Source organism: Salvelinus alpinus, chromosome 16, assembly GCF_045679555.1.
Source record: "Salvelinus alpinus chromosome 16, SLU_Salpinus.1, whole genome shotgun sequence".
Lineage (NCBI taxonomy): Eukaryota > Metazoa > Chordata > Actinopteri > Salmoniformes > Salmonidae > Salvelinus > Salvelinus alpinus.
This window is the reverse complement of record NC_092101.1, coordinates 35333324-35358137: the sequence shown is the minus strand read 5'-3', so window position 1 is coordinate 35358137 and position 24814 is coordinate 35333324. Positions and strand designations below refer to the sequence as shown.

At 43.5% G+C, this 24814-nt stretch overlaps 1 protein-coding gene across 1 annotated transcript in view; it reads left to right on the top strand.

The window, feature by feature from the left end:
* The first annotated feature begins 3604 nt into the window (after nt 1–3604).
* The window catches only part of LOC139541409 (desmocollin 2-like protein), a 33759-nt gene continuing 12549 nt past the window's right edge, over nt 3605–24814 (top strand). The window contains exons 1-10 of the mRNA XM_071346037.1: nt 3605–3858; nt 7058–7148; nt 19630–19829; nt 20095–20259; nt 20524–20679; nt 20840–20984; nt 21076–21230; nt 21630–21764; nt 23079–23264; nt 24232–24479. Coding sequence (XP_071202138.1) covers nt 3820–3858; nt 7058–7148; nt 19630–19829; nt 20095–20259; nt 20524–20679; nt 20840–20984; nt 21076–21230; nt 21630–21764; nt 23079–23264; nt 24232–24479 — 1520 coding nt within the window. The 5' untranslated portion in view covers nt 3605–3819. The remainder of the gene's footprint in view (nt 3859–7057; nt 7149–19629; nt 19830–20094; nt 20260–20523; nt 20680–20839; nt 20985–21075; nt 21231–21629; nt 21765–23078; nt 23265–24231; nt 24480–24814) is intronic.

The following is a 24814-nucleotide window of genomic DNA, read 5'->3' as shown; positions in this document are numbered from 1 at the left end:
GCCCTTGCAGAGCAAGGGTAACAACTACTTCAACGTCTCAGAGCAAGTGACGTCACCGATTGAAACGCTATTAGCGCGCACCCCACTAACTAGCTAGCCATTTCACATCGGTTACACTGTAATGACACATAATAATTAATTATAATAATTGATTGGAATAACTTTTCCACCTAGGTGCTCAAAGCGCTTTACATAGTAAGGGGGAAACTCGCGTCATCCACCACCAATGTGTGGCACCCACTTGGGTGATTCATGGCAACCATTTGTGCCAGGATGCTCAGCACACATCACATTTGTATTCTCCCTCAGCAGGCTTCTTTCTGTATGTCTGTATTTCAAGGTGTAGACTAGACTGTGACTCATGTACTATTGTTCTGTCTGATACACCTGTATGAATGAATTAAGTAAAGTTCAACCTGTTTATGTCTGGAGATAATGTAACGCATAACAACATAACTAAGGTCAGAACGTGACAGTACCCCCCCCTCCCAAAGGTGCGGACCCCGGCCGCAAAACCTGAACCTATAGGGGAGGGTCTGGGTGGGCATCTGTCCGCGGGGCGGCTCTGGCGCGGGACCCCACTCCACCAATGTCTTAGCCCGCTTAAGTGGCGTCTTTGGAGCGGCAACCCTTGCCACCGACCTTGGACTGGGGACCCTAATAAAGGTCCCCACTGGACTGAGGAGCGCCTCAGGACTGAGGGGCAGCTCCGGACTGAGGGGCAGCTCCGGACTGAAGGGCAGCTCAGGCGCCTCTGGACTGAAAGGCGGCTCAGGCGCCTCTGGACTGAAGGGCAGCTCAGGCGCCTCTGGACTGAAGGGTGGCTCAGGCGCCTCTGGACTGAAGGGCGGCTCAGGCGGCTCCTGACTGAAGGGCGGCTCAGGCGGCTCCTGACTGAAGGGCGGCTCAGGACAGACAGGCGGTTCAGGCGGCTCAGGACAGACGGGCGGCTCAGGCGGCGCTGGACAGGAGGGCGGCTCCTGAGAAGGGCGGCTCAGGCGGCTCAGGACAGGAGGGCGGCTCAGGCGGCGCTGGACAGGAGGGCGGCTCAGGCGGCGCTGGACATGAGGAAGACTCTGGCAGCACTGAACAGGCGGGAGCACCTGTAGGGAGGAGACGGAGAGACAGCCTGGTGCGTGGAGGCGGCACCGGATAGACCGGACCGTGGAGGCGCACTGCAGGTCTCGAGCACCGAGCCTGCCCAACCCTACCTGGCTGAATGCTCCCCGTAGCCAGGCCAGTGCAGCGAGGTGGAATAGCCCGCACTGGGCTGGGCTGGCGAACCGGGGACACCATGCGTAGGGCTGGTGCCATGTACCCCGGCCCGAGGAGACGCACTGGAGACCAGATGCGCTGAGCCGGCTTCATGGCACCAGGCTCGATGCCCACTCTAGCCCGGCCGATACGAGGCGCTGCTATGTACCGCACCGGGCTATGCCTGCGCACCGGGGACACCGTGCGCCTCACGGCATAACACGGTGCCTGCCCGGTCCCTCTCTCTCCACTGTAAGCACGGGGAGATGGCTCAGGTCTCCTACCTGACTTAGCCACACTCCCCGTGTGCCACCCCCCCAATACATTTTTGGGACTGCCTCTCGGGCTTCCAACCGCGCTGCCGTGCTGCCTCCTCATACCACCACCACTCAGCTTTCGCTGCCTCCAGCTCTGCTTTGGGGCGGCGATATTCTCCAGCCTGAGCCCAGGGTCCCTCTCCGTTCAAAATCTCCTCCCATGTCCAGGAGTCTTGAGATTTCGGCCGCTGCTGCTGCTGCTGCCCGTTACCACGCTGCTTGGTCCTTTGGTGGTGGGTGATTCTGTAACGCTCGTCTTCCTCCTCTTCTGAGGAGGAGTAGTAAGAAGGATCGGAGGACCAATGCCCAGCGTGCTAAGTGTCCATATTTTAATAAAGAAATAGAACACTGAGCAAAAACAACAAAGTGAACGAACGAAAACGAAACAGTCCCGTATGGTGAAAACACAGACACAGGAACAATCACCCACAACACACAATGACAAACAGGCTACCTAAATATGGCTCCCAATCAGAGACAACGACTGACACCTGCCTCTGATTGAGAACCATATTAGGCCAAACACATAGAAACAGAATAACATAGAAAAAGGAACATAGACTACCCACCCAACTCACGCCCTGACCATACTAAAACAAAGACATAACAACATAACTAAGGTCAGAACGTGACAGATAAAGGTTTTATTATGACTGATTACTTCACTCTCTCTTTCTCACACACGCATACCACACGAACGCACACACACAGATGTTATGTTATTTTATCCTCGTGGGGACCTAAAATTCATTCAAATCCTAGTTTCCCTAACCCCTAACCTTAACCCTCCCGAGTGGCGCAGCGGTCTAAGGCACTGCATCTCAATGCAAGAGGTGTCACTACAGTCCCTGGTTCAAATCCAGGCTGTTTCACATCTGGCCGTGATTGGGAGTCCCATAGGGTGGTGCCCAGCGTCATCCGGGTTTGGCCGGAGTAGGCTGTCATTGTGAATATGAATTTGTTCTTAACTGACTTGCCTAAAGGTTAAACAAATAAACCTAACCCCTTAAGGTTATTTCGGCTGCATGCTTGCCAGCCGAAACATTTTGGTAGAGTTTTGATGATGATGACTTTTTGTTTGTTTTGGACTTCGGTGAGGGTTTTTTCGGTTGTTCGGGCACACACATTTTTTTCAGGAGTCAAGCCGAAGTTCGGAGCGGAAGTCTATGCCCTTCGTCTGTGATTGGTCAACAGTACGAATTCTTCAATTCTTCAATACGAATTCTTCAATAAAGACTTTATCATTCAATGAGAGACAACTCATTTTCATGCACATTTTTTCATTGAAAAATACTTCACCAAACATTTTAGTTAGATGTAAAATTGCACGATTACGATCTCTTTGGCAAAAACATCAGAATTAATGCCTGATTTCTTGAGTTATCTTAGATTAATTTGGACTTTTGAGGAACTGTATACTGGCTACGGCGTCTCAAAATGGAAAAACAGCACTATTGCGCTTTTTCAAAATGTTCAAGTGCAGGTCGGCTAGCCGAGGTTGGCTAGGCGCCTGCTGAACTTAAGCATGCTGATGCCTTTACCCTTACCCTAACCTTTAATCTAACCCTAATTGTAACCCTAAATCTAACCCCTAAGCCTTTGTCCTCATAGGGTGTGGGAAATGTTCCCACGAGAGAGAATTTTCCTTGTTTTCCTATCTTTGTGGGGACTTTTGGGGATTTTAGGGGAATGATACTATACATGGCTGTCAGACTTCTTACCTGCAAAGAGATAAAATCACACCTCTGGTCTACACTGAAGCCTCTGGTTCCTTTCTGGTTGGTTTGGTCAATGACTCTGTTAAAAATTAAAAACATAGGCCTAATATACAGGGTGTCACTTTTATTACAATAGCACATTTTGAAATGTTGGATAATAACTTAGATAAACACTTATAGTCAACATAGACAGTAAAACACACACAGTTGGGTAGGTTTGGCGTGGGTGGAGTCCAGAGCCGAGATAAGACAGGACAGGAGGCGGGACAGTCCCTCCCGGTAAACCTGTAGGTGGTGATCGTTACGGCCAACCCCAGAGCGGACTCCGTACCCCCTCACAGCCTGTCTCTCTCAGTCTCAATTCTTCCCGACACACCCTTGGAATTAATGTGTGAGCTAAAATAATTACAAAGGCTCTAGAGCCAAAACCTCACCCATCCCTCGCTGCACCCGGGACTTCACCGAACGACTTCAGTCATTTTAGGTAGGGCGCGATTCTCCAGACTTCTGTTTATTCATCCCGCCGCGCCATGGCCCCGGGCGTCTTTTGCGTCAGCCTGCTCACTGTGGTAAGTGACGGAAACCGCAAACAATACTTTTGTCTTGAAAGTTGCAATAGCTGTCTTGGAGAATAGCTCTGATGTAGACAATTTAACACACAAGGCACACACTGGTTGAATCAATTTTGTTTCCACGTCATTTCAATGGAATAGACGTTGAATTGACGTCTGTGCCCAGTGGAAAGGTATTCAATCAATCAAGATTATTTTATATAGCCCTTCGTACATCAGCTAATATCTCGAAGTGCTGTACAGAAACCCAGCCTAAAACCCCAAACAGCAAACAATGCAGGTGTAGAAGCACGGTGACTAGGAAAAACTCCCTAGAAAGGCCAAAACCTAGGGATCCGTTTTTTTCGGTATTTTCGGTATTTCCCCTGAATAAAAGTGTTGAGGGACTTAAGTTCAGCTTTAAAAGTAGGTGGGCAGTCCAGTCCTCAATGTCTGACCACTGCGCTTATCTCATGCAGAAGTTTCGTAAGCAAATCGTTGTGGAATTTAGCACAGAAATGACAGACGTATGTTGTTGAGCTGAAACTGTGTATAAAATGAGCATGATCCGTGTTCTCTAGTCTCCTGTCCTAGTCTCTTTCTCTGACGTGTGTTTAGGCTATAGGCTACTTATTTGTCAAACTGAGTAGGCCTGTGTAGATCTTTTGCAAATGCATTCATTAGTTCTACATTTCACTGATACAGCACTCTCGCTGCGAATGGGGTTAATGATTATCGAAGGCACTACGGGTTATAAATGAAACGAAGGCCTGGGAAAGCAGAATCCAGATAAGACTTTTTTGATAAACTCCTGTAAAGATAAAATATTTTCAAATAGCCAAGTGAGTGGCGGCCCATGTTGACATTGTTTTGAGCCATAATGACCAGGCTACTCCATATAGGAAAATAATAAGGTCATTTGGGGGCTTCATACAAACAGCATTAGGCCTACTTACTCATTGCTCAACAATGACCCACCAAAACATCTTATACAGTTTCAGAGACCTATATTAGAAATATTGCTTAAAATAACCCATATCCCAATCTGGGATTAAAAAAACAAAGCAGTCACCTCACCACTTGTTTTGATAAACAGTTGATGTGTGAGAAAAAAAATTGATGTACCAATCTCACATTGAAGATTAAACTTGAATAAGTAGTATTGCCTTTGACTCGGGCTACATTTATCATTGTATGTTATTCACACGTCTACTGGTTTCCTCACACTTGCTAGAATTAGTCAGGCACTCTTCAGCAGTAGTATTACTATAGGCTTATTAGTTCAAACACATTTCAATGATGTGAACAGAGTGTGATTGGAAAACTGATCTGTCCAACATGAGTGTCTTTTTCCTAGCCACAGTGCTTCTACATCTGCTTTGCTTGCTGTTTGGGGTTTTAGGCTGGGTTTCTGCATAGCTGCTGATGTAAAAAGGGCTTTATAAATACATTTGATTGGTTATTTTTTTTTTTTTACTAGGCAAGTCAGTTAAGAACAAATTCTTATTTACAATAACAGACTAGGAACAATGGGTTAACTGCCTTGTTCAGAACGACAGATTTTTACCTTGTCAGCGGTGGGATTTGATCTTGTAACCTTTCGGTAACTGACCCAGAGCTCTAAGCACTAGCCTACCCGCCACTCTAAAGGTTAGGTATTTTCAGTGAAGCTAGAATCCCTAGTTTCTACATCCATTTTTGGACTTATAAATAAATGGTATATAACAGGGGTATTCAACTCTTACCCTACAAGGTCCGGAGCCTGCTGGTTTTCATTTCTACCTTATAATTAATTGCACCCACCTGTTGTTCCAGTTATAAATCAGTCCCTGATTAGAGGGGAACAATAAACGCAGTGGAACTGGTTTCGAGGTCCAGAGTTGCGTTTGAGGGAAATATACCCTTTGATTCTTGAAGAATATAGATAAATGCCTCATGAGCTAAGTTCAACTGTCATACCCCATCAGAATCCAAAATATAAGCTTATTTTACTTCAATGTTTGTAAACAACATAAATGTGAACAAACACCGTACAGCCTCAAAACTAGTGATGGGGAAGAAATTGATAGTTACATATCAAAATATTATTTGGGATGATATTATATTGATACTTTGACTCCAAATATAGATTTGTAGATTATTATGTTTTGGTAGCATTAGCAAGCGCTAGTCGGCTGTATCTATGCCAAAACTGAAGTATTTTTCATCCTATAGCTTTTTAAATAGTGAGCCAACAAGTTTTCAGCACTTATATTTCCATGACTGATCAATACAAATTTTTATTATGGGTCTCACTTGTCTCTCTGCAGTAGACATACACTGAGTGTACAAAACATTACAAAAACAAATATTGAGTTGCACCCCTTTTGGTCTTGGAACAGCCTCAATTCATCAGGACATGGACTCTACAAGGTGTCAAAAGCTTTCCACAGGGATGCTGGCCCATGTTGACGCCAATGCTTCCCACAGGTGTGTCAAGTTGGCTGGATGTCTTTTGTGTGGTGGACCATTGTTAATAAACACGGGAAACTGTTCAGCATGAAAAACTCAGCAGCATTGCAGTTCTTTACACACTTAAATCTTTTGTCTTGCCCATTCAACCTCTGAATGGCACAAGTACACAATCAATATCTCAAGGCTTAAAAATCCTTCTTTAACCTGTCTTTTCCCTTTCATCTGCCATGAGTGACATCAATAAGGGATCATAGCTTTCACCTGGATTCATCTGGTCAGTCTATGTTATGGAAAGAGCAGGTGTTCCTACTGTTTTGTACACTGTGTACAATGAGCAATACATATCGTATCGGCACCTGCGTATTGTGATAATATCGTATCGTGAGTTCCCTGGCAATTCCCAGCCCTGATACATGGTTAAAACTATAATTGTATGGTCAGTCCATGCATCCATAGATCTGTCTGAATTTGAGTGGTTACATTTCTCCCGGCCAATCCCTAATCTTTTTAGGAAAACAGAGGCAAGGTGGCTGCTTTGTTATTGTTTTAATTAAGGATTATATCTTAAAGGTTAGTGTTAGAAGACATGCATCTGTAGCCAGTCTGTCTGCTCTCGTGACAAGGAGTTGGCAGATAGCAGAAATGGATTTGGGGGTTAATGCATCACTGCCAATAAAGAATTTAAAATATGGACTGTAGGAGGAGAGTGACAAAGACAGGATGAAAGACACACGTAAACCCTGTTCTCTCTGTTCTCTCTCAGATCATAGCTCAGTCTGTTGAGTGCTGTGTTCCTCATTCCATCCAAGCCCAGGTCCCAGTGGAGGTCAGGCCTGGCTATGTCATCTCTCAAGGTAGGTCTATAACGCCTATCTGTGTGTAGCCTAGTCAATGTAAAGTCCAAAAAATAAATGTCCTTTCACTGTCAACTGTGTTTATTTTCAGCAAACTTAACATGTGTAAATATTTGTATGAACATAACAAGATTCAACAACTGAGACATAAACTGAACAAGTTCCACAGACATGTGACTAACAGAAATGGAATAATGTCTCTCTGAACAAAGGGAGGGTCAAAATCAAAAGTAACAGTCAGTATCTGGTGTAGCCACCAGCTGCATTAAGTACTGCAGTGCATCTCCTCCTCATGGACTGCACCAGTTCTTGCTGTGAGATGTTACCCCACTCTTCCACCAAGGCACCTGCAAGTTCCCAGACATTTTTGGAGGTAATGTCCCTAGCCCTCACCCTCCGATCCAACAGGTCCCAGACATGCTCAATGGGTTTGAGATCCGGGCTCTTCGCTGGCCACGGCAGAACACTGGCATTCCTGTCTTGCAGGAAATCACGAGCAGTATAGCTGGTGGCATTGTCATGCTGGAGGGTCATGTCAAGATGAGCCTGCAGGAAGGGTACCACATGAGGGAGGAGGATGTCTCCCTGTAACGCACAGCGTTGAGATTGCCTTCAATGACAACAAGCTCAGTAGGATGATGCTATGACACACCGCCCCAGACCATGACAGACACTCCACCTCCAAATCGATCTCGCTCCAGAGTACAGGCCTCGGTGTAACGCTCATTCCTCTGACGATAAACGCAAATCTGACCATCACCCCTGGTGAGACAAACCCACGACTCTTAAGTGAAGAGCACATTTTGCCAGTACTGTCTGGTTCAGCGTCAATGGGTTTGTGCCCATAGGGGGCGTTGTTGCCAGTGATGTCTGGTCTTTTTTTATAATTTTTTTATTTTACATTTATTTAACTAGGCAAGTCAGTTAAGAACAAATTCTTATTTACAATGACAGCCTAGGAACAGTGGGTTAACTGCCTGGTTCAGGGGCAGAACAACAGCTTTTTACCTTGTCAGTTCAGGGATTTGAGCTTGCAACCTTTTGGTTACTAGTCCAACGCTCTAACCACTAGGCTGCCTGCCACCCCTCACTCAGCCTATTGCGGACAGTCTGAGCACTGATGGATGGATTGTGCCTTCCTTTGTGTAACTCAGGCAGTTGTTGTTGCCATCCTGTACCTGTTCCGCAAGTGTGATGTTCGGATGTACCGATCCAGTGCAGGTGTTGTTACACGTGGTCTGCCACTCCGAGGACGATCAGCTGTTCGTCCTGTCTCCCTGTAGCACTGTCTTAGGCGTCTCACAGTACGGACATTGCAATTTATTGCCCTGGCCACATCTGCAGTCCTCATGCCTCTTTGCAGTATGCCTAAGGCACGTTCACGCAGATGAGCAGGGACTCTGGGCATCTTTCTTTTGGTGTTTTTCAGAGTCGGTAGAAAGGCCTCTTTAGTGTCCTAAGTTTTCATAACTGTGACCTTAATTGCCTACCATCTGTAAGCTGTTAGTGTCTTAACGACCGTTCCACAGGTGCATGTTCATTAATTGTTTATGGTTCATTGAACAAGCATGGGAAACAGTGTTTAAACCCTTTACAATGAAGATCTGTGAAGTTATTTGGATTTTTACGAATTATCTTTGAAAGACCGGGTCCTGAAAAAGGGGTACGTTTCTTTTTTTTGCTGAGTTTAGTTAGTGACAGTGTTTTATGTGTGTGTGAGTTATGTCTGCCTCACTGCCTGTAGTTACCGTGGCCCGTATTCTCAAAGAGTTTCAGAGTAGGATATAGGATCAGATTTCCCTTTTAGATCATACTGAATAAGTTTATATGGATAGAGAAGACCTGATCCTAGATCAGCACTTCTACTCTGAAACTATTTGTGAATACGAGCTTGAGTGTTCTGTCCAAAGTTCTGTGTTTTGTTCTGTCTGTGTGTGTGTGTGTGTGTGTGTGTGTGTGTGTGTGTGTGTTGCCCAGTGTGTCTACTGTCATGATGTGCCCTGGGGGGAGGATCATAGCCCCCCCCCTCTCTCTCCCAATTCAATTCATGGGGCTTTATTTGCATGGGAAACATATGTTAACGATGCCAAAGCAAGTGAAGTAGATCATATACAAAAGGGAAATAAATAATAAAAATGAACAGTAATCATTACACTCACAGAAGTTCCAAAAGAATAAAGACATTACAAATGTCATATTATGTATATATACAGTGTTGTAACGATGTACAAAAGGGGAAATAAATAAACATATATGGCTTGTATTTACAATGGTGTTTGTTCTTCACTGGCTGCCCTTTTCTTGTGGCAACAGGTCACAAATATTGCTGCTGTGATTGCACACTGTGGTATTTCACCCAGTAGATATGGGAGTTTATCAAAATCGGGTTTGTTTTCGAATTCTTTGGATCTGTGTAATCTGAGGGAAATATGTGTCTCTAATATGGTCATTCATTTGGCAGGAGGTTAGGAAGTGCAGCTCAGTTTCCACCTCATTTTGTGGGCAGTGTGCACATAGCCTGTCTTCTCTTGAGAGCCAGGTCTGCCTACGGCGGCCTTTCTCAGTAGCAAGGCAATGCTCACTGTGTCTGTACATAGTCAAAGCTTTCCTTAAATTTGGCTCAGTTAGTGGTCAGGTATTCTGCCACTGTGTACTCTCTGTTTAGGGCCAAATAGCATTATAGTTTGCTCAGTTTTTTTTTGTTAATTACTTGACACATTGGAAAGAATTATCTTTTTGTTTTCTCATGATTTGGTTGGGTCTAATTGTGTTGCTCTCCTGGGGCTCTGTGGGGTCTGTTTGTGTTTGTGAACAGAGCCCCTGGACCAGCTTGCTTAGGGGACTCTTCTCCAGGTTCATCTCTCTGTAGGTGATGGCTTTGTTATGGAAGGTTTGGGAATTGCTTCCTTTTTAGGTGGTTGTAGAATTTAACTCTTTTTTGGATTTTGAACATTAGCGGGTATCAGCCTAATCCTGCTCTGCATGCATTATTTGGTGTTTTACATTGTACACGGAGGATATTTTTGCAGAATTCTGCATGCAGAGTCTCAATTTGGTGTTTGTCCCATTTTGTGAATTCTTGGTTGGTGAGCGGACCCCAGACCTCACAACCATGAAGGGCAATGGGTTCTATATCTGATTAAATTATTTTTAGCCAGATCCTAATTCGTTTGTCGAATTTTATGTTCCTTTTGATGGTATAGAATGCCCTTCTTGCCTTGTCTCTCAGATCGTTAACAGCTTTGTGGAAGTTACCTGTGGTGCTGATGTTTAGGCCAAGGTATGTATCGTTTTTTGTGTGCTCTAGGGCAATGGTGTCTAGATGGAATTTGTATTTGTGGTCCTGGCGACTGGACCTTTTTTGGAACACCATTATTTTGGTCTTACTGAGATTTACTGTCAGGGCCCAGGTCTGACAGAATCTGTGCAGAAGATCTAGGTGCTGCTGTAGCCCCTCCTTGGTTGGTGACAGAAGCACCAGATCATCAGCAAACAGTAGACATTTGACTTGAGATTCTTGTAAGGTAAGGCTGCAGGTTGTTCAAGTGCCCTTGCCAATTCTTTGATATATATGTTGAAGAGGGTGGGTCTTAAGCTGTCTCACCCCACGGCCCTGGGGGAAGAATCGTGTGTTTTTTTTGCCTATTTTAACCGCACACTTGTCTGTGTGCATGGATTTTATAATGTTGTATGTTTTTTCCCCCAACACCACTTTCCATCAATTTGTATAGTAGCCCCTAATGCCAAATTGAGTCGAAGGCTTTTTTGAAATCAACAAAGCATGAGAAGATTTTCTTTGTTTTGGTTTGTTTGTTTGTCAATTAGGGTGTGCAGGGTGAATGTGTGTCTGTCGTACGATAATTTGGTAAAAAGCCAAGTTGACATTTGTTCAGTACATGTATGAGTCTGCTGTTAACGATAATGCAGAGGATTTTCTCAAGGTTGCATATCCCACGGTAGATATTGGGGTCAAATTTGTCTCTACTTTTGTGGATTGGGGTGATCAGTCCTTGGTTCAAAATATTGGGGAAGATGCCATAGCTAAGGATGATGTTAAAGTGTTTTAGTATAGCCAATTGGAATTTGATGTCTGTATATTTTATCATTTAATTGAGGATACCATCAACAACACAGGTCTGTTTGGGTTGGAAGGTTGTTGTTTTGTCCTGTAGGTCATTCACGGTAATTGGAGAATTCAGTGGGTTCTGGTAGTCTTTATTTGTTGATTCTAAGATTTGTATTTGATTATGTATATATTTTTGCTGTTTGTTCTTTGTTATAGAGGCAAAAAGATTAGGGAAGTGTTTTACCCATACATCTCCATTTTGGATAGATTATTCTTCATGTTGTTGTTTGTTTAGTGTTTTCCAATTTAACCAGAAGTGGTTAGAGTCTATGGATTCTTCAATTAATTTGAGCTGATTTCTGACGTGCTGTTCCTACTTTTTCCGTGGTGTATTTCTGTATTGTTTTAGCGATTCACCATAGTGAAGGCGTAGATTCAGGATTTCTGGGTCTCTATGTTTTTGGTTGGACCAGGTTTCTCAATTTCTTTCTTAGATTTTTGCATTCTTCATCAAACCATTTGTCATTGTTGTTCATTTTCTTCGGTTTTCTAATTGAGATTTTTAGATTTGATAGGGAAGCTGATATGTCAAATATACTGTTAAAAATTTCTACTGCAAAGTTTACACCTTCACTATTACAGTAGACCATTTTGTCCAGGAAGTTGTCTAAAAGAGATTTTAATTTGTTGCTTAATTGATTTTTGATAGGTTTCCAAACTACATTCCTTCCATCTATAGCATTTCTTAACCTTTCTAGAACCTCAACCCCGGATCCGGGATCACCCCCCACCCCCCACACACTGATTAGCATAGATAGCATAGCTTCAGAAGTAGATAGTAGCATCTAAATATCATTAAATCACAAGTCCAAGACACCAGATGAAAGATACAGATCTTGTGAATAAAGCCACCATTTCAGATTTTTAAAATGTTTTACAGGGAAGACAAAATATGTAAATCTATTAGCTAAACACGTTAGCAAAATACACCACTATTCTAACTCCATCAGTTTCTTACTCCTTCAGGTGCTATCACCAATTCGGCTCAACTAAGATATTGATATCCACTAACCAAGAAAAAACCTCTTCAGATGACAGTCTGATAACATATTCATGGTATAGGATAGTTTTTGTTAGAAAAAAGTGCATATTTCAGGTAGAAATCACAGTTTACAATTGCACCGACCATCGCAAATCGACTAGAATTACTAGATAGAGCAACGTGTATGACCAATTTACTCATCATAAAACATTTCATAAGAATAGACAAAGCATAGCAATGGAAAGACCCAGATCTTGTGATTCCAGACAATATTTCAGATTTTCTAAGCGTTTTACAGCGAAAACACAATAAATCGATAAGTTAGCATACTACATGTGAAAACGTTACCAGAGCATCGATTCCAGCCAAAGAGCGCTATAACGTAATCACCGCCAAAAGATATTAATTTTTTCACTAACCTTCTCAGAATTCTTCCGATGACACTCCTGTAACATCATTTTACAACATACATATACAGTTTGTTCGAAAAGGTGCATATTTAGCCATACAAAACCGTGGTTACACAATAAAAATACTAGGAAATCAAGCCTCAATATGTCTGACGTCATCTATCAGAGTGATCTAGTTTAATTAAAAGCTAATCATATACTTGACTAAAAAATACAGGGTTGACAGGAATCGAAAGACAAATTAGTTCTTAATGCAACCGCTGATTTACATTTTTAAAATTATCCTTACTTTTCAATACAGGGTTGGCCAAGTGAAGCTATACCAAACAAAATGGCGATGTATGCGTTTAAAATATTTCGACAGAAACACGGTTTATCATATTAAATATTGCTTACTTTGAGCTGATCTTCCATCATATTCTTGGGCAATGTATCCTTTCTATGTTATAAACGTCTTTTGGTCGATAGATGTCCTCTGTCCTTCGAAATGTCCACTAACAACGACCGAGACCGCGAAACGTTCCCAAAGCTAGAAAGTGCACGACAAATAAATTCCTCAGAATCGCACTAAACGGATATAAATTGCTATAAAACGGTTAAATTTAACTACATTATGATGTTTTTAACAACTATAACGACTGAAAACATGACCGGAGAAATATAGCTGGTTAGAAAACGATTTGGAACGAGGCAGGTCCGATGGCCTTCACGCTTGAGGCGCACGTTGAGAAAGGGGGGTCTCTGTACATTTTGGGCTTTTATAATGGCTGGGAATATCCCATCGAGTTCATTGAAAACGTGATGACGTACAGACACCCAGAGGAAGACGTAGGTAGTGTCGGTTTCTTCATAGCATTCACTGTGGCCTTATAAACAGACCCCAGATCAGAGGTAAAAATTTCTGAAATCTGAACCCTGTCATGAAAAGTGCTGTAGAAATTGTTCTGTACCACTCAGAGACAAAATTTCAACTCCTATAGAAACTATAGACTGTTTTCTATCCAATAATAACAATAATATGCATATTGTACGATCAAGAATTTAGCACGAGGCAGTTTAATTTGGAGACCCAAATATGCTAATGCGGAACAGCACCCCCTATAGTTGCAAGAAGTTAATATTACTCAGTTCCTTTGGCTTTGATGCCTCATGATTAAGTATTGCTCTGTTCAAGTAGACTGTGATTTTGCTGTGGTCTGAAAGGGGTGTCAGTGGGCTGACTGTGAACGCTCTGAGAGACTCTGGGTTGAGGTCAATGATAAAGTCGTCTACAGTACTACTGCCAAGAGATGAGCTATAGGTGTACCTACCATAGGAGTCCCCTCGAAGCCTACCATTGACTATGTACATACCCAGTGTGCGACAGAGCTGCAGGAATTGTGACCCGTTTTTGTTGGTTATATTGTCATAGTTGTGCCAAGGGGGATATGGGGGAGGGAATGCTGTCACCTCCAGGCAGGTGTTTGTCCCCCTGTGTGCTGAGGGTGTCAGGTTCTTGTCCGGTTCTGGCATTTAGGTCGCCATAGACTAGTACATGTCCCTGGGCCTGGAAATGATTGATTTCCCCCACCAGGATGGAGAAGCTGTCTTCATTAAAGTATGGGGATTCTAGTGGGGTGGATATAGGTAGCACACAGGAGGACATTTTTCTGTTAAGATCTTTTCCTTTTGAATTTCTAGCCAAATGTAAAATGTTCCTGTTTTGATTAATTTAATGGACTGAGTTAGGGGGTATGCTAATTTGGTATAGAGTAGACCTGAGTCCCTTCCCTGTTTTACACCTGGTAGTTTGGTGGATGGGACTACTAGCTCTCTGTAACCTAGAGGAAAACCAGTGGGTCCGTCTCCTCTACCATTTTTCTGTAGGATGACAATGTCTGTATTTCCGATTTCTTTGATGAAGTCCAGGTTCCTGCTCTTTTGGCCAAAGGCAGATGACCTCAGGCCTTGGATATTCCAGGATGAGATAGTGAAGGCTTTGTGTTACATAAAGTGTCCAATGTTGTTGTTCGCGTGGTTTGGCCTCAGGCCAGTAAGTGTGAGCAGAGCCGGCTGAGCATCTGGTACATGCCATTGGCTTGGGTTAGTGTAAGAATGGGGGTTGGACCTGTTTGCTTGCTCACGGTCTGAGCGCATGTGTGCCATCCATGTTGAGGCCCTCTTTGCGGGGGTGGGGTGCATGGGGTGGGCAGGGTGGGAATAGGTCTGATCTGAGGAGACCTAAATGGGGTGTGGGTATGGTTGACTTGGGGGGGGGGGGGGTGGTGTTGATTGGTGGGGGTGTGGATGTGGTTGGTGGTGTTGTGTTCTGGATGTAGGTCCTCTCGGCGTGGGTCCTCTGTGTAGGTCCGGGGGGTGGGGTTCCACAGGTCTGGGAGAGTGTCTCGCTGGTCTGGGCGGGGTGTCAATTGATCTGTTGCTCCTGTGTGAAGTATTGGGGCTGTGTTTGAGAGCGATGTCCTTTAGGGTCTGGGGGAAGGTGGGCACTGCTGCCTTGTATTGGTGGACCTGGTCATAAAGGCTGTTCAAGTCCAGGGAGGAGTGGTGGGCCAGGTAAACATTTGGTTTTGAGGCACAGTCACGGGAAATACTTGTGTTTACCCGCTGTATGGTAGCAGGGTGGAAGTCTTTTCATGGTATCAGGGTGGATATAACCACTTGTGCATTGGGGAAAGTAAAAGAAGCTTTTTCAATCACTCCCTTTCCTGCTGTGCTCTCAGGTCGTTTGTGCCTGTGTCTATTATTAAGTCCCTAGGTGAACCTAGTTGGTCCTCAGACAGAAGGTCTAGGGTGCGCTGGGTGTTTGGACACCAGAGTTTAGACACACTGTGTTTGGGAAAAAGTTTTTTTATCTTGTATATATTTCCCGTTTGAGTCCATAGGGAGTACAATCTGTGTCGTGTGTATGTCCTCAGTGCGTGTGGGGGGGTTGTCAGGAGGACTATCAGGGTGGCTGACAGGGGGCTTGCTCAGAGGGGCGAGATCCCCTGGGCTTGGGGTTCTTTATTTGTCTGTCCCGCTGTGATCATGGTCTGGGGTGGACTGTTCTGCTGTGGTGTCAAGACTTTTTTCGGGAGCTGAGGTGGGCTGTTCTGCTGGCTTCTCTGCGGGGGTTGCCACTTCTCTAGTTGGTTGTTCTGTCACACGCTATCCCAATTACCCTCTCCTCCAGCAGTCTGATCCTTTCCTCTAGTGCTCTGTTCTTCTCCTGCTCCTGCTTTTTCTCCTGTTGAAGTTGTCTCACCACAGTTCAGAGTGCAGATATGTCTCTCTCCACCTCCAGCTCTCCGGGTCTGGTTAAGGGGGTGTTGTAGTGCTGGACTGTTGTCTGGGTCTGTGCTGACTGGAGTGTAATCACCTGCTATTCCAGCTCCACCTGCCTTACCTCCACTTAGGTGAATTTATCCTTCATTTCAATGAGGGAGTAGTACTCTGTGCTGGGAGGTTGACTTTCCGCTTGGGGTTGCTCGTTTGTGGGGTTATATAATGACGAGGTCTGACCCGCTCGGGGTGGGGGTATCTTTCTCAAGGTAGAGCTTGAGAAAGTCCAGCTGAAACTGTTTGGGGTTACCCTTTACCTATACTGTTCCAGACTTATAGAGATTATTATTAGCTGACTCAGTCCTCATTGTCTAGTATCCTGAGTTACGCATATAATTAGTAGATCTGGATGGAAAACACTCTAAAGTTTCCAAAACTGTTAAAATGATGTCTGTGAGTATAAAATAACTGATATGGCAGGCGCAAACCTGAGGAAATCCATCCAGGAAGTACTCTTATTTTGAAAGGCTGTTTTTCCATTGAAAGCCTATCCACCATACAAAGACTTCACAATCTCTATGGCTTCCTCTACATGTGGCCAGTCTTTAGGCATTGTTTCAGGCTTTTACTCTGAAAAATGAGGGAGATACAGCACTTTCAATGAGTGGACAGTGAACATTTCCAGACATGATTCCAGCGCGTGTTCGGGAGCGCGCATTTCTTGTTTCTCCTTTTCTATTGACGAAGCTTTTGTCCGGTTGAAATATTGACTGTTCATAACAAAAACAACCTAAGGATTGATATTAAACATCGTTTGACATGTTTCTACGAACTTTTATTGTACTATTTTTGACGTTTCGTCTGGATGTTGAGAGCGCGCGTTGTGCCTTTGGATTACTGAACTAAACGCACCAACAAAACGGAGGTTTTTGGACATAGAGGGACATTATCGAACAAAACAAACATTTATTGTCTATCATGGAGACCTGGGAGTGCCACCAGATGAAGATCATCAAAGGTAAGTGATTCATTTTAACGCTATTTCTGACCTTTGTGACACCTCTCCTTGGTTGGAAAATGGCTGTATGGTTTTCTGTGACTAGGCGCTGACCTAACATAATCACATGGTGTGCTTTCGCCGTAAAGCCTTTTTGAAATCGGACACTGTGGTTGGATTTACAAGAAGTGTGTCTTTAAAAGGGTGTATAATACTTGTATGTTTGAGGAATTTTTATTTTGGGATTTCTGTTTTGAATTTGGCGCCCTGCAATTTCACTTGTTGTTGTCGAGGTGGGACGCTACCGTCCCACTGGTGCCAGAGAGGTTAACTGAGGGGTAGTGTGTTAATATAGCACTGTGCCATGCCAGGGGATGGTCTGTGTGGAAGATGAGGTTGCTGATGTTCCCATTTTTTTAATAGTCAGCAAAAAGTGTCTCTTGATTTTCCATAAGGAGCTTCATTTTGTGCTCTTTTTGTGTCTTATCATTCTTTACATACACAGGGTACTGTATTTTAACTACCTCTGAACAGCGGGAGGCAGCTTCTAAGGCCTCTCCATTTGGTTGGAGTAGACTGTGTGACTCTCCTGCCATTGTTGGGCAAAAGGGCTTTGACACCTCTCACTTGACATGTCAGTGCTAATTTAAGTTGTATCTTGGCAGCCTTAATTCTTGCATTCAGTCCTTTCTAAAGTAAAGTAATATATTTTTCTTCTTGGCTTTTAGAAATAAAATATAGCTTCAGACTAAATATTACTCACTCAGTTCCAGGTTGGATGGTGTTTTCAGGTTTCTGTTATCCAGAGCATTTGCTGTATAGCTTTGGAATAATAATCTTTGGTAGTTGTACGCCTTCCAGGTGATTCCGTAATTCCGTCCAAAATCAGGTTGTAGGTTTTGATTTGGAGTTAAGGTTATGTTGTAGAGGGTAGCATACAGTATATGTCCCTGACACACAATTTACTTTTTTCTAACTCTAAATCCATCTTTTTTAAGAACATGCTGAAAAATGCAGAAGCTCATGTGCTCATGACTGCTCCTCTCAATTTCAATTTAAGGGCTTTATTGGCATGGGAAACATATGTTAACATTGCCAAAGCAAGAGAAGTAGATAATATACAAAAGTGAAATAAACAATAAAAATGAACAGTAAACATTACACTCACAGAAGTGCCAAAAGAATACAGACATTACAAATGTCATATTATGTATATATACAGTGTTGTAACGATGTCCTCTCTCTTCTCTTCTTTCTCTCCAAAGGTTTATGACTTTACGACAGGTAGAAACTGCCATGCAGTATTTAGAGAGTCTAAGAGAACAAAGAACCTCTTGGCCAAATTAAGCAATATTTCTACTTTTGAGAATGTGGGAATGCTCCGTGGACACTTAGGGGACAGTTATGACAAGTGTGTTTCATTTGGTGATCCCATGAAGGACAGGAAACACACATAACTGTATCTCTTAAAGTGTACATCTCCCAGCTATCAGGTTTGCATCTAAATATTGTGAAACGTATGTGATTAAACATGAAACTATTTGTGAAAGATGTAATGTGATGTTAACCTTATAAATGAGAGTGGGTTTTTCATATAAAGTTACACGTACGTGAGCATAGACATTACGTCGGTGTCATGGACCGCCCTTTTCTCTGAAGTGTATAAAACCCACTCGTGACGCAATTCACACCAGACCACGCAAACCACAGTGTAAGCTGAGGTTGCAAATGGTTGAACTACATTACCACCTAACGAAATTGACATGAGACTAGAAAACATGCAGCTGATGCGACATGTTGAAATAGTTGGCACTACAACTCTACCAAAGGACAAGACCATATCACGTGGAGCATTGGCTACACGGCTGGAAATGGTTAAACTCTGAGACCATTGATCACTACAGAATAAGAGCAAATGTTAGACGTATAATTACTAGTCTGCAGTTGGAAATTAAGTCTAGAACGAGAATACCGACAACCGCCGAAACATCTATTCTAAAAACATTTCTGAATGATACTCTGAAGTATCCATTCTAACAACCTACAACTTTGATCTCTGGTGGACAAACCAGAGGCTTTCTGTCGACTCTCTCCAGCAGATGGACCGGCTACCATAGAGAGACAACAAGACATACATTCGTAAATATGTAAATTGCAATTTCCTTTCAAATTAAAGGTCGTTCATGTAAGGTATTATCAATTTCTATTAGTGTAGTTATCAGCTATCGGTTTTGTCCGCCAGGGACACTTTTTTTGTATCATGTAATACCCCATGTATTAACTAATTGTGTGTATTTTCATGTATTTCTGTGACTTGATTAGTTATTTAGTAAATAAATAATTAAACCAATTTGTATATCACTGATTCATAATTTATGCTAGGGTTCGTGCAGATAACCAAGAATTTTATGACGTTTGGAATGAGACTAACGGAAGGTAAAGATTAATAAGCATTAATAGAAGATTGTACTTGATAAGATATGAAAATATCTGAAGAGTCGATTCGGGAAATAGAGACTCTATTAAAAAAATTCCATGGTGCTCCGACTTCCTAGTTAATTAAAGTTTACATGATTAGTTAAATCGCATAATAATAATTACACCTAGAAAATTGATTTGATAAAATGTCTTCACTTTTAATGATAGTTCAATCGACATAACAGTGTGTGTTCTCTCTGTGTGTGTCTGTGTTCTCTGTTGTCCAGTACCAGTGACAGGGTGTCACATACAGGGTCAGTGGCTGACCTCCAGTGACCCCCACTTCGCCATGCGGAGCGACGGCACCATAGTCACGGTGGACGTCACCACGGTTACAGCGGAGGGCAGGTCCTTCTGGGTGAGGGGGAGGGACGGGGGAGGACGGCGCTGGAGGATGGAGGTCCATCTGTCCCCAGACCTTGAACAGGTGAGGAATGCCTGGGAGGGGGGAGGGAGAGAGAGATACTTCTGAATGACTTTACTGAATCATGCAATGAATCATACATGCAACATGCAGTATTGAATCACAAACAGAAGACACACCCAGTACTCCCCACCAACCCTTCCACTCAAACTGCACTCTACAACAGAAATGCAATAACAGAGTTACAGTAGATATGTGAGTCTTCCGGTAAGGTTTAGAAAGTAGACTGCTTGTATCTTTACTTATCACTGTGACACTGTCCTTGTAGGAGCATATTCAAGTACCCATGAGGGTGCCCTTCAATGTGCCTGCGCATAAAGGGGTTCCGAGGGGTCCGTCTGAGGTCCTGAGGCGCTCTAAAAGGAGATGGAGTCCTCTCCCTTTCAGCATCATAGAGCAGGACATCCCTCCTTTCCCCAAAGATGTAGAACTGGTGAGGACATGCATTCATCGTTATCACTGTCCTCACATCCTCTCTTCTGTTTCCTTATGTATCCCATCAGTCTTACTCTCCTATCCCTCTTCTGTAATCTCCCCCCCTCATCTCAATCACCTTCCTCCAATCTCAAACTCCCCCCTTTTGTTATCATCATTCACCTCTCTCCTTGGCTCTTGTTTTATGTGTCAGTGTGTTAGAACTGTACTGGTGTTATTTTAGGCTATTTCTGTAAGTTTGTTTCTCTCTCCCTCTCTGTAGGTGGGGTCAGATTCATCAGTGAATTTCACAGTGTACTATATAATCAGTGGTTCAGGGGTGACCATGCCCCCGGAGAACCTTTTCTCTGTGGATCGGGACAGAGGCATGGTGCGTGTGCACTACCCTGTTGACCGGGAACAGTACCCCAAGTTTGTGGTAAGTGTGACAGACCTTCAGTACAGGCCATAAAGTTGGTCTAAATGAACGCACAACGATTATAGGCAAGATAATAGCAGTGGAGTCATCTTGTCTGTCTGCTGTCTGTACCTCTGACCAGATGTGTTCAGTATGTGTGTTCTTAATGAGTGGTGTGTAGTTCACAGCCCAGGTGTTTGACAGGCGGTCAGGGAAGGAGACAGATCGACCTCTGGACATCACTGTTCTGGTGGAAGATATCAATGACAACGCACCGACCTTCTCTGGACCACTCACCTTCTCTGTTTTAGAGCAGTGCAAACCTGGTGAGTGTGTGTGTGTGTGTGTGTGTGCGTCTGATAGTTTAAATACAATATTGATCTTTCTTTCTCTCTCCCCCTCCCTCCCTCTCTCCAGGTACTGAGGTAGGAGAAGTGAGATCCACTGATAAGGATGAAGCAGACACCCCCCACACTAAGATCAGATACACCCTTCTGACTGGTGGTCAGTTCTTCACCATCGGGTCTCACAGTGGGCTGATCACAGCCAAGACCAGCACTCTTGACAGAGAGGTACCATAGGCAGGGCTTCCTTCCTTATTCAACACCCACCTGTTTCCCTCTAAATAGACCAGCATCACTGTAAGATAGAGTTAGCCTATTGTATTGTTGGGCTATGTTAATATTGTCTAACAAGTGATTGTTAGTCTCTGACATTCTAGCTAACTGAATGGTGTACTGAATTTGAGGTATAAACCAGAGCAGACTTGAGTACTCTTGAATGATGATACTTCACTGAGGTTTTCTGTGGTGGAAATGTTGTGGCTCAATTGATAGAGCATTGAGCTTGCAATGCCAGGGTTGTGAGAGACCAGTACGAAAAAATGTATGCACTCTCGATAAGAGCGTCTGCTAAATGACTAAAATGTATATGTAGTAGAAATGTCTCTCTGTGTGTTTGGGTCTTTCCAGACGCAGGTTGTCAATGCTGTTACCGTGGAGATCCGGGACATGGACGGAGCTAAGAACGGCCTGTTTAACACTGCTACGGCCACCATTACGCTACTGGACATCAACGACAACCCTCCCACCTTCAGGGAGACCATCGTACGTCACTCATCCCACTTGTGTTTAAGATGACAACTATGGCTTGCATCCCAAATGGCACCCTATTCCCTATATAGTGCATTACTTTTGACCGGAGTCCGTCGGGATATAGGGAATAGGGTGCCATTTGGAATGCTGTCAATAAATCACTCATCTTTGACGCAAACTCAACGATATTGCACACAAATAATAGCCATAGAGTGAATATGTGGAAAACGTTACATTTTGATATCCCAACCCCTCGCCACAATGCATTAGCCTACAGCATTTGAAAATGTTAAATAGATTTTCACTTTTCTCAAACATGCTGAGATATTTAGGTAACATCAGAGCTGTAGAGAGTAATTGCCTGGACAGGTTACCAGTTCTTTAACCTGAGGTCCTATTCTAACCTCTCAACCCTTCTGCCATGAGACAGCACTGTTCTGTGTTTCAAATAGCACCCTATTCCCTACATAGTGCCCTATGGGCCCTGGTCAAAAGTCATGCACTATAAAGGAAATTATTTACATTAAATTGGCTGTTGGAAAATAACACTGCTGGCTAATCTCTGCGTGGACAGGCCATTTAGAGTGTATTAGTTAACACATAATTTTGATTGGAAGCAGACCTGCAAAATGTGTTTTAATGTAAAGAGAATAACACATAGTAAGGTTGTAAGATTCTGGAAATGTTTCCTAAATTACCAGATTTTCTAGAAATCCTGGATGAAAGATTCCCGAAATCGAAAGGGAGTAAGCAAAAAACCTGGGAATTTGGGGAAAGTTAACAAGTTGTGCAATCCTTCACAGAAGTGGTAGAGTCTGATATTGTGGTATAAAAAGACCATAACCTTGGTATCCTCAATTAAAACGATCAGAGGTGTTAGTGATTTAGTCATGTGTGTGTGCTTCTGGGGTCATTAAATGGATGATCTGGAAGGCTGTGTCCACAAGACCTTTAATTTGGACTTTTTGCAGACCTCTTTTTAACACCTCTTTTTGCCCTCTTTTACCCTTTTGACCTTTCGTACCTGTCCATTCAGTCAATATGTGTCTAAACAAAACAGGTATGTGGTGTTAATAATGCAGTCAACAAATCACCTCAGGGTGTTTTCGGTAGGTGCTAAGTGGTCATTATTGACACGCTACTTAAATAGTCAAATATACTCAGGCGACGCTATTTATTTAATGTATTTATTTGCACTTAAAAGGATACATTATACATAAAAAATTTGGTGAAATATAACCAGGCAAGGGCAAAAACAACAACGACAACAAAAAACGAGGGCTCCACTTATTTTACAAAATGATTTAGTTTGTTTCTGCCTGACAGTACAAGGCCAGTGTAAAGGAGAACCAAGCAGACGTGCTGGTCCTGAGGATTCCTGTGGATGACAAGGATGAGGAGAAGACTCCAAACTGGAACGCCAGGTTTGTCATCACCCAGGGCAACGAGAATGTGAATTTCCGGATCGACACGGACCCTGAAACCAACGAGGGCCTGCTCTATGTCATCAAGGTGACAGAGATAACAACAACCACAGACGAAAGCACTGACACAAACAAAGATAGTCACGTACTTGAAATATGTTCCAAATACTTTTATGGGTATACTACTATGATTTCATAACTTTACTATTCCATTAGTCAGCACATGTCCATCTCGTTTGGGTGTGTCAACACTTGCTTTTTACTTGACTGACACAAATAAAAAGACTGCTACAGAGAGAGACTGACATACTGACAAAGACAGAGCGACACTGACTAAAAGATGAATGATGAAATTAATCTGCTCACACTGTTATAATTCAGAGGCAGCTCTCTGGAGAGTTGAGCGTGGAATTTGTATTGGCAGACTTGTCTCTCTGTGTGTGTCACATAGAGTGTCACACAGAGACACTCACAAGCTGTTTTTCTTAGTAAAGTGACAGCGCAGTCAAAAACATGATTTCCCTGTGTTTTATATATATTTCCACAATATGAGGTTGGATGGGTGGACTTTTGGCCTGCCTGGCGGTATAAGTTAATAGCTCCCTGGAGAGCTGAGTGTGGATTAGTCTTGTCAGACTTGTGGGGGTATGTGTGTCTAAGTTGTAGCAGTGATAAGAAGTGAGCGTGGATGTTATTATTAGCAGGTCACAGTGCGTCTCTGCTCTCTGGTAGGTGGGTGTTAAATGTGTCCGAGGATGGATACTTCAGCTTGACCTGAGTCGTAACAGGAACATTTTGCACAGGTTATGTCCCAAATGGAACCCTATTCCCAAATGGAACCCTATTCCCTATATAGTGTGCTACTTTTGACCAGGGGCCATAGGGCTCATTGGGCTCTGGTCAAAAGTTGTGCACTTGGTAGGGAATAGGGAGCCATTGGGGATGCAGCCACAGAGCTCAGGCTAATGCTGACAGAATGACAGCCAGGCTAGTCTGAGTTAGTCATGAGCTTAACCTGTTTTTTTCCCCTCTTCTCTCCTCTCCCACCCCTCCAGCCTCTTGATTATGAGAAGGGGAAGACAGTGAAGCTGATGATCTCTGCCCAGAACGAGGCTCCCCTGGTGGGCATAGCAGGGACCTGGCTGTCCATCCCTGTGGATGTCAGTGTGGGTGATGAGGACGAGGGGCCAGAGTTTACCCCTCCTAACATGGTGATCAGGGTTAAAGAGAACACTCCCAACGGGACCCTCCTCTCCACCTACACCGCACTGGACCCAGAGACCAAGAGTAGCAAGGGGATCAAGTACGACCCACTGTCCCCAGTGCACGCTAACGACCCACTGTCCCCAGTGCACGCTAACGACCCACTGTCCCCAGTGCACGCTAACGACCCACTGTCGCTACACATCCAGTAACAGTAAAGGAAGAATAAAGACCAATGACTACCCTAAAGCTGGTTATATTAGAGTAGATTGGGAGTAAATTATATTTTCCTTTAGATTAAGTTAGATGTTATGAGATGTTTTCTAGTGTCTTTCATACATTCTTCTATTCATGTTTCTACATGCATATCGTGTTGCACTTGTCACCTGTAGTTTGGAATGCATCAATAGCTCTATGCTATCTGTTAAACCTGTT